This window comes from Colossoma macropomum, unplaced genomic scaffold, assembly GCF_904425465.1.
Source record: "Colossoma macropomum unplaced genomic scaffold, Colossoma_macropomum, whole genome shotgun sequence".
NCBI classification, from domain to species: Eukaryota; Metazoa; Chordata; class Actinopteri; order Characiformes; family Serrasalmidae; genus Colossoma; species Colossoma macropomum.
The window spans coordinates 2254362-2265000 of record NW_023495456.1 but is presented as its reverse complement, the minus strand read 5'-3'; the positions used below and the strand labels follow the sequence as shown (position 1 = coordinate 2265000).

The following is a 10639-nucleotide window of genomic DNA, read 5'->3' as shown; positions in this document are numbered from 1 at the left end:
ATAATGTTATGTGCAAAACGTGCGTCTCATTAAATTCCATGTTTATTTTCTGAGCATAAATAAGTTGTGGCTATTTTATCAGCTCCACTGACCGTATAGTTTCACTTTGTAGTTCTACAGTTACAGACTGTAGTCCATCTGTTTCTCTGATACTTTGTTAGCCCCCTTTTACCCTGTTCTTCAGTGGTCAGGACCCCCATGGACCCTCACAGAGCAGGTACTGTTTGGGTGGTGGATCATTCTCAGCACTGCAGTAACACTGATGTGGTGGTGGTGTGTTAGTGTGTGTTGTGCTGGTATGAGTGGATCAGACACAGCAGTGCAGCAGTTTTAAACACCTCAGTGTCGCTGCTGGGCTGAGAACCAAAAATGTCCAGCCAACAGCGTCCTGTGGGCAGCGTCCTGTGACCACTGATGAAGGACTAGAGGATGACCAACACAAACTGTGCAGCAGCAGATGAGCTATCGTCTCTGACTTTACATCTACAAGGTGGACCGACAAGGTAGGAGTGTCCAATAGAGTGGACAGTGAGTGGACAGTGAGTGGACACAGTGTTTAAAAACTCCAGCAGCACTGCCGTGTCTGATCCACTCATACCAGCGCAACACACACTAACACACCACCATAACGTCAGTGTTACTGCAGTGCTGAGAATGATCCACCACACAAACAGTACCTGCTCTGTGGGGGTCCATGGGGGTCCTGACCACTGAAGAACAGGGTAAGAAGAGTGAAACTATACGGTCAGTGGACACAATCAAAAACAGCGTATTCCTACTGGCTGCTCTGGTGCTCCTCACTGGAGACCCTCTCCACACAGTGGGACCCTCAGCAGAAGAGAGTGATCGAACCCCAGGAGAGGATCTCCTCACTCAGACCGTCCCACTCAGACACCTTCTGCTTTAACAGCAACACATAACGTCCAACCAGCCACCGTCTAATACTAAGACGGAGCGACGATCTTGGGAGCGCAAACAGCAATCAGAGTGGAAAAGTGGGCCAAACCGCAATGTCTTCAAAAGGAATTCCACCCATTTTTTTTGTGTGAGGTGTAATCAGAGAGATTCAGAGTGGTTTGGTGTGAAATGGTTCAGATGTCTTTACAGTGGTGGTGATAGGAACCAGGGGTCGCCATGACTACAACACAGATTTAGACATTTTATTCACCATCATCTGGTTAATAAAAGAATTGTGCCAAAATGGTCAAAATTTACAACTGAATGCAATTGAAAAATTTGAAGCTGCAATTGTGAAAGTTTTGAATTGTGTAGTCCAATCAAGTTGAAGTCAAAATTGTCAAAATGTAGAATTTCAAAGGCAAATTGTAAAAATTTTGAATTGTGAACTTTAAAACATTTATTGAAGCCAATGTTGTCAAAATTTAGAATTTTGGATCCAAAACTCTTCTGAGTTTATATGAATGTTGATGATGGAAAATAGTGGAAAATCTGAAATAATAAGTTTTCTTTGGGAACTACTTTGCCTCACAGCGCCCTGCATGTATCCCTCCACCATGAATGGAGTTTAAGTTCTCTAAACTATCATAAAACAGCGTCTCAGTCATCAGGCAGTGAATTCATAACCATTTCATGTAGGAACTTTCTGTGAGGGAGCTTTTAGAGGCAAGGCAAGTTTATTTGTACCCCATCCTTCATCCACAGTGGTCATTCAAAAGTGTTTTACACAAACAGAAAAATAAAAGCTCTAAAAAAATATTAAATACCACTTATTACATCCTGAGATCCAGCACATCAGAAAGGCAAAGATAACTACAAAAACAGATTAAAAGAAAGTACAAAGTTCATAATGTACAACAAAAACATAACCAAGTTAAAACGAAGGACTGAAGTGGTATTAAAATTAGCTTATAGAGCGTAAAGTGCAGTAACCACAGGATAAAAACTTGAAAGGGAATTAAAACAAAGTTAAAGCAGAGTAAAAATAAAGCAGATTAAAAGAGAAATGTTTTTGACCTAGAGGTGGACGTCTGGTTCCCATCACCACGACTGTGAATAATTCTGATTCTAGATCAGAGCGTTTTAAACCCAACTACTCTCATTGACTCTGTTTACATCTCAACCGTTTAATTAGGCAGAAATTTTGAAAAGTAGGTGGAGCTCCCCTGTAAAAGAGCATGCTTGTTTGGGTGGAACAGAGCGGCTGAACACCTGCGCACACGTCTGCATATTTGTCTGTCTGCAGCGGAGCAGCTGGAGTCTTAAAGGAGCTTCTCACACACACACACACACACACACACACTCACACTCACACACACTCACACACTCACACACTCACACACTCACACACACACACACTCACACACTCACACACACACACACACACACTCACTCACACACTCACACACACTCACACTCACCTGCTGTCCGTACTGAATGCTGCCCATCGCCGCAGGGGTGCGCCCCTGCATGCTCATGGGGTACCTCTGGGCTCCTGTAGGTCCGTAGGCCTGCCCTGGGTACGGAGGCCCCTGCTGGGCCCCTGGAGGCCCCTGCGGCTGAGAGTAGGGGTTTCCTGCTCCGTAATGCTGCCCCCGGATCTTCCCCACCTGCTCCATCGGGCCTGGAGGCTGAACAGACGAGGAAGAGAGAGAAAGACGAGGAGTTAAACACAAAAGCAGGAGAAGCTCCGGGGAGGAAATTACATCAACACTGCACGTTGGAAGGTTAGAATCAATTATAACGGATTATAACGAAGGATGTGCTCGTTTTCAGCCAAAATAAAAGTCCTGGCCACAAATGTTTTTCACCAAAAATGTGTGTGCCCACATTCCAACCCTATATATTATACAGATACATATATATGTTTATTTAATTGTTTACATATTTAGATTGTGTATTCTTCTACATGGAAAATATAACATTTATTCTGTTGCTTTGTACCTTTCTGCCATCTGAACAGGCTCCATTCATTTGGCGATGTGCGTCAAATCAAAGTAATCAAACATAAATTACATTACTTTGATTAAATAATTAAAATAGTTTCATTAATTTTTACATTTTTAATGTAACTAGAAATCTGTATAAAAGTAATCATCCCAGTATAAACAAACATCGCTGGCAATCATTTTACAGATGTTTATTGATGATGCTTTACCGTATTATGATAAGTTCGCTAATGTTAACGTTAGGTTAGCTGGACCGTTATTTCATGATAATGATAATAAAATAAATAAATAAATAAATAAAAATAATAATATTGTTATTGCGCCTTGAATATCAATAGAGAATACTGTTATATAATGAAAGTTCTTTCTAAAAATCTGTCCAAATAAATATTAACTAATTTAATCTGTCGTTTGTTCGTTCGTTTGTTCTCTCTCTCTCTCTCTCTCTCTCTCTCTCTAGGAGCTCAGACGCAGGAAGTTTGGGTACCGCCATGTGTCTCCATTTCCTGTATCTGTCATTTCAAATTAATAACCCTCTGCAGAGTTTTGTATTTGTGACCTCATGACATTTCATAAAATTCTGAAGCAGCGGTGACAATTCTGCAGAATAGAAAACTGAAAAACATGCTTCAAAATAAAAGTCTCTTATGCAGTTCATCCAGTCACATTTGTGTAATCAGTGCACAAAAAAAAACAAATAATCGGTATCAAATCAAATTGAGGTGAAATTTGATGTATTGATCGATCAAACACCACTAACGGCCCAGTTAAGCAGCTCTGGCCTAATGTTAACGTTAGGTTAGCTGGAACATTATGTCATGATAATAATAATAATAATAATAATAATAATAAAAATAAAGTATTGTTACTGTGCCATGGATATCAATAGAAAATATTATTAGTGAAAGTTTGTGTAATCAGTGCACAAAAAACAAATAATCGGTATCAAATCAAACTGAGGTGAAATTTGACGCATTCACAATCGATCAAACACCACTGACGGCCCAGTTAAGCAGCTCTGGCCTCTCAGCACTTCTTACTGGTAAATTTGATAAACAGGGTTGGCAAATTTTTACAAATGGTAAAAAAAAAAAATAAATAAAAAAGTGCTACAGAACGTAGATAAATAAACAAACTGGTGGATCAGAGGCCGGGGGTGGAATCAGAGCTGCATGTTGAGGCAGCGTAAACGCCTGAAGCGCTTCATCCACCAGGTTTGGGGTCTGTTTTATTACACGTGTTCCAAAGCTCCGCAGACGCAGCTCAGAGAGGAGATCGATGTGTGGAATAAGCTCAACACCAGCTGAACTCGGCGTGATGGAGAACAGATGAGCTCCCTGAGAATTAAATGAATAAAATAATCTGGCGGGGAGCGACGCGACGCTGGCTCTTAATGAATGAATTAAAGAATGAACGAGTTGGCCGCCGCAGACAGGCTGAGTCGAGCGCCCAGCGGCCGTCTGCGCTCGTTCCTGCCAGAGGATACGGAGAACTCCACCTCAGGACGGCTGGAGGAGAACCAAACATCAGCTGGAATCGAGCACAAACCACAACCAGCGGGGAAAAACTAAGTGAGCTGAAAGTTGCTCGTCAAAACAGTCCGAAAGTATCCAGACAGACCTTCTTACACTTCAGACACAGCTTTAATCGCCATAGAAGAGCACTGACCAATAGAATGGGACACTCTGGAGCAGCTGCACATGAGCCTAAGGCCTCCAACCCAAAGCCAAGCGTGGGCTAGAGGGGTATAAAGCCCCCCAGCACTGGGCTGTGGAGCAGTGGAACTGTGTTCTCTGGAGTGATGGAGCTCCATCCAATACCTTTGGGATGAGTTAGTGATCCAGAACTGACCATCCAACATCAGTACCTGACCTCACTAATGCTCAATCATTGTCCAGTTTCATGCAACTTTCTGTGAGGGAGCTTTTAGAGGTGGACGTCTGGTTCTGGAAAATCACAATCTCTTTAATATTAATGGACCGGCCCAAGTCTAACACACACACACCCCCAGCCAGCGCCACCCCTCAGCCCCGTGAAGACCACCGGAGTTATTTATAGCGGGGAGGCGCAGGGCGGGCTGTCTGAGAGTAACAGGTCCCAGCTGTGAGCGAGTCTGAACCGGAGCCAGTGCTGCTCCTCCTGCAGCTTTAATAAAGCAGTCTTGGCACTGAATGAATGACAGAAACGAAGCCACAGCGAGCGAAACAGCGGCGAGAGGGAGAGCGGCGAGAGGGGAGAGCGGCGAGAGGGAGAGAGCGGCGAGAGGGGGAGAGCGGCGAGAGGGGGAGAGCGGCGAGCAGGAGAGCGGCGAGAGGGAGAGAGCGGCGAGAGGGAGAGCGGCGCACTGCAGCGCTGATCTCAGACCAGACTCGCACTGTAAACAACAAACTACACAGACGCAACAGTCAACGATATGGAAAACAGAGCTGGGCGATACGGTGAAAACATTGCGATACTTCAAGAAATCTTCACGATACATGATGAGTCACAATATTTAATTACTGAACACAGTGATTTTGGCTACGCTCAAATTACAAGCCTCGTTGCTCAAATCCAATTTCTTGCTCAAATCCGATCTCTCTGACTCGATGGTTCACACTCGTTAGTAAGTGACTCAAATCTGTCATTAATGTGACGAACCAGCGTCCTGAAATGACCCTCATGAGCTCATCCTACTCAGTAACGTCACGTGAATGAATCACGTTCATCATCAGCACAAACTAACGAGCAGAACGAGCTTCGCTGAGAAGATCATTAACTCTGATCAGCTCTCAGCTTCATTATTAGAGCGAGACGAAGGAGAAAAAGGTGAGATGAGCTGCTTTTCCACCGTTTACAGGCTTTAACTTCTGTCCAATCTGAGCATCTCGTTAAGGTCGCATGGCCACGAAACGGATACGTATCTGATCTAGGACCACATATGAAAGTGGCTCAGGTCGGATTTGAAAAGATCAGATTTGCGTCCGCACAGCCCTGAAAACATCAGATCACAGAACTACAATCACAAACCGATGTCAGCCCGTTTAGCCTTTTCAGTACATTTGAAAGCCCCTCTGTAAAGCAGGAGGACCGTTCTGTCCCGTTAGCTGCGCCGGCTCCGGTTATTAATTTGGTTACTGCTGCACCATTTAAGGTGGAACGGGAAAATCTAGATGAGTAGTTAAATCAGAGCTATACTGATACTGAACACACCGTCCAGCTCTACACGCCACCTTCTCTCAGAAGAGGATTCTAGACAGATGCACTGAAATTTCAACCGGCAAAAACGGCTAAAACATCATCACAGAGTAAACAGGACGAGCAGCCGACCGACAGTAAAGATACCAGCCGTCAACGTTTCCACCAAACTTCGCAGAAAAAATTCACAACCAACAGCCGAAGAGGAAAGAATAACTAAATAATAAAGCAGCTCAGTGTCCAGGACGTCCAGCTGCTCTCCGCCGACAAGGACACTGGATTCTGTAGGTATATTTGAGCTTATTTTACCGGAATCTGCCGAGCGCGTCGTGACTGTTTAGGCTAAAAATCGTCACTCCGTCACCCGACAGATACAGTTAGCATGCTGTCCTACAGTCCAGCGTAAGATGACAGACTCAACCCAGATTAAAGAGTCCAGTCCGGGCTTTGACTGAAACCCAAGATGCCTGAACTACTTCAGTTCCACGGACAGAGGAGCTGAATTGAGGTGGGGGGTGTTGTGGGTGGGGGGTGTTGTGGGGGGGGGGTGCACACCTTACAGCTTTCTAAAAACACAAACAGGCAGCATCGCACAGCACTGACCCCTCCTGACCTCTTCACCTCAGATAAACTACAGCAAGACAGCAGTGATGTAATCAGCCTCGCAGCCCGCCGGCTCAGCCACTGTTACCGTGACGACACCCACTAATGAACTAATAAACTCAGAACTCGGGATGACAACTCACTACTCAGACACACGCTGTGGCGATCAATAACTCTGATCAGCCAGTCATCCTTTCATATAACCAACATATATAATTTAAAAGACTAAATTCATGTTTTTCTATTAGAACATAATGTAATGTGATGTTAGCCCCGCCCCTAAAACATCTAATGATTCTGTGATGACATCACGGTGCACCAGCCGGCACTGCAAAATGACATTAGCCAATAATGTCACGTTTATTTTCATATAGACGCAATACGTACAGATTTAATACGTAACAAAAAAAAATAATATATATATATATATATATATATATATATATATAATATATATATATATATATATATATATATATATTATAAATGAAATTCAGAATATATTTCCATATTAACCAAACGTATTTTAAAATGCATTCATTTTAAAATGTATGGAGAAATATTACACACAGACAATAATAAACGTATGTAAATGTTTTTATCAAATCCATCTGAAAATGTATGAAAATATCCAGAATCCTGTCTGATGCTCTTCACTGTCTGATACCTTTAGAAATGAATTTGTGTTCCAGTATCTTCATTTTAAATCTGATCTAATGATCCTTTATCAGGACAGAAGCGAGTGTTGTGGGTATTCATACTCTGTGAAAATGCAGTTATGATCTGATATCTTGTTTATGTGAAATACATTGTGTGTGAGAGTCTGACTGCAGACGTACATGGTTAATGTAAAGTACAGTGCAGATCACAGAAGTCAGTGCTGTTCATTCAGATCATGGATATTTAGTTACATCTGTAAGCTTTGATAAAACTACATACAGCTGAAAAATAAATAAACGCATTTTAAATATATATTTAAGACACATTTTGGCTTTTCATGCACTGCAAAAATATATTTGATAAATACATTTAGGATATTTTTTTCTTCCATATGGAACAACAACAACCGGAACAACAGGAACAACAACAACAACAACCGGAACAACCGGAACAACAACAACAACAACCGGAACAACAGGAACAACAACAAACAGGAACAACAACAACAAACAGGAACAACAACAACAAACAGGAACAACAACAACAACAACAAACAGGAACAACAACAACAACAAACAGGAACAACAACAACAACAACAACAACAACAACAGGAGGAGGAGGAGGAGGAGGAGGAGGAACACCACCACAGTCCGTAATCATCTAACTCTAGAGGTGAGATCTGATGGCGTTCTCACTCTTCTGAACGTTTTCAGCATCTGTCTGTTTATGTAACTCGAGTGTCCTGACTATCTGAGCCCCCCTTACACCGGGCAGTCAGCCCCCCTCCCTGACACCACAGTCCGGAGCAGAACCGTGTGATGACCTCCTCTTTCGCACTGACCGCGCACAAACATTTAGACAAAATATTAGATACGAAGCAGCTCAACAGCTACAGCAGACGGTGGAGTAGAGCTGAGACGACGCCTTCCAGCGTCACCAATCAGCTCCGCCCTCATTTCCTGCTCAGATACGAAGACTAAATACTCCGAGTCTAAACTGAGAAAGGCTCCCCTGACTGTAACAGAGCCGACGCTGCGGTTCTAAAGAGATGATTCACTGCGAGAGCTGTTAGAATCTCCCTCACACATTATTACACACACAAACGACCTCGGGGCTCCCCTCGCTGGCGCACAGTTCTCCGTTCATAAAAGATCTGCTTTTCATTTATCCTGAAGGTCAACAGCGGCGAGTCCTCCCTCTCCAACAGCACGCTGACTGTCTTTATGAATGGAGCCAGCTCAGCTCCTCTGAACACGCTTAAAGGAGAACTCCACCAACTTTTCTAAATTCCTGCATAATTAAACGGTTCAGATGTAAACAGAGTCGTTCAGAGTGGTTTAGTGTGAAATGCTCTGTTCTACAGTCAGAACTGTTCACAGTGGTGGTGATAGGAACCAGACGTCCACCTCTAAAAGCTCCTCACAGAAAGTTCCTACATGAAATGGTTATGAATTCACTGCCTGATGACTGAGACACTGTTTTATGATAGTTTTGAGAAGGTTGTGGCCAGAAAGACTCTTATGGTCACTGATGTAACTCAACAGTACACTGTTCTGTGAGTGTCCTGTTGGGGACGTGTTCTGGTTCTGCTCTCTCTGTTTTGGGGGAACTCTGTACACACAGATCTCTGGACTTGCCTGTTTCACTCGATGGCTCTGCAGGACTGTTTTCTACTCGTCAAAAAAATATGATTTTATTTTTCTGGCCAGCCCTACTGCAGCCAAAAAGAGAATTTTAAAATATGGTTGGAACTCTCCGTTCCTGAACATCTTGTTTGGGTTGCTTATTTTCAGGACATTAGTCTTCTGGACTGGACAGGGCCAGAAAAACAAGGCCAGAGCAAGAACAACTGTATCCTGGACAAACACTGAGAAAGAGCTGATAATGAGTGAGGGGAACTTTCACACTGCATTCAGCCGTCTCTCCACCCGTCTCTCTCCACCCGTCTCTCTCCAGCCGTCTCTCTCCAGCCACCCATTTATCCATCCATCCATCTATCGATCCACCTATCTGTCTATATATCAACCTACCTTCCTATCCACCCATCCATCCACCTATCTATCCACCCATCCATCCACCTATCTATCCACCCATCCATCCACCCATCCATCCATCTACCTATCTATCAACCTATCCATCCATCCATCCATCCACCCATCCATCCATCTACCTATCTATCAACCTATCCATCCATCCATCCACCCATCCATCCATCTACCTATCTATCAACCTATCCATCCATCCATCCACCCATCCATCCATCTACCTATCTATCGACCCATCCATCCACCCATCCATCCATCTACCTATCCATCCACCCATCCATCCATCTACCTCTCTATCGACCCATGTACCTGTCGACCTATTCATCCACCTATCTATCGACCTATCTATCTTTTTTTAAGCCGCTTTTCCAGTAAATGGTGCTGCCTCAACTCGACTCGACTCTCCTTTTTAACTTCTCCATCAGACAAATCTGGTACCGGGCACTGTTTTTCATCGAGGTTCCAAGCTGAGCTGAGCTGATACCAAAAGGTGACATGGAAAAACTGCAGGCTGCTGATTGGTCGGACAGAATCGCTAAACACGTATGGTAACGTTCGCTCCCCGGTTAGCGTCGCCTCTCGCGTCGCATTTGAGCTCCAGAATCGCCTCGTCGTCTGAACTCCGGCAAAGAAACCTGAAACATTTCACGCCAAACCGCTCTGAATCACTCCGTTTACAGCTCACACACTGAATTATGGGGGAATTTTTGGAAGAAATGGTGGAATCCCCCTTTGTAGCTGTAGCTCATTTCATTACATTTGGATTTAAACATGTTTTAAAGGAGATCAGCAGAGTAACACTGAAAAACAAATATGTAAATAGCTCATCTGCATTTTTAAAACCTAAATAACCTCACAGCGCTCACTGCAACAGGTTCCACCCTTCAAAGGGAAACTGACTTTGATGTTCATTTACAATATGACACATAACAGACGGAGCAAAGAGAAAAACTCAAATCTCTGTCAAAGAGCTCTGCTAACGGACTGTGGGGTGATTATCAATCAGCCTGAGAACAACAGCTTAAAACCAGGACGGACATTCTGGTCCAGAACCCGAACACAGACTGAACCCCTCCCAGAGTACAGTCAAAACCCCTCCCAGCACAACCGCAACTCCTCCCAGCACAACCGAAACCCCTCCCAGCACAATCAACACTCCTCCCAGTACAACCTAAACACCTCCCAGCACCATCAAAACTCCTCCCAGTACAACCGAAACTCCTCCCCACGCGGTGCGTCACTGGGCT

General features: G+C 43.8%; 1 protein-coding gene across 1 annotated transcript in view; it reads right to left on the bottom strand.

Annotated features, from left to right (window-relative positions):
- arid1ab (AT rich interactive domain 1Ab (SWI-like)) overlaps nucleotides 1-10639 on the bottom strand; it is a 90761-nt gene that overhangs the window by 60477 nt on the left and 19645 nt on the right. The window contains 1 exon segment of the mRNA XM_036562605.1: nucleotides 2379-2588. Within this exon segment, the coding sequence (XP_036418498.1) occupies nucleotides 2379-2588 (210 nt within the window).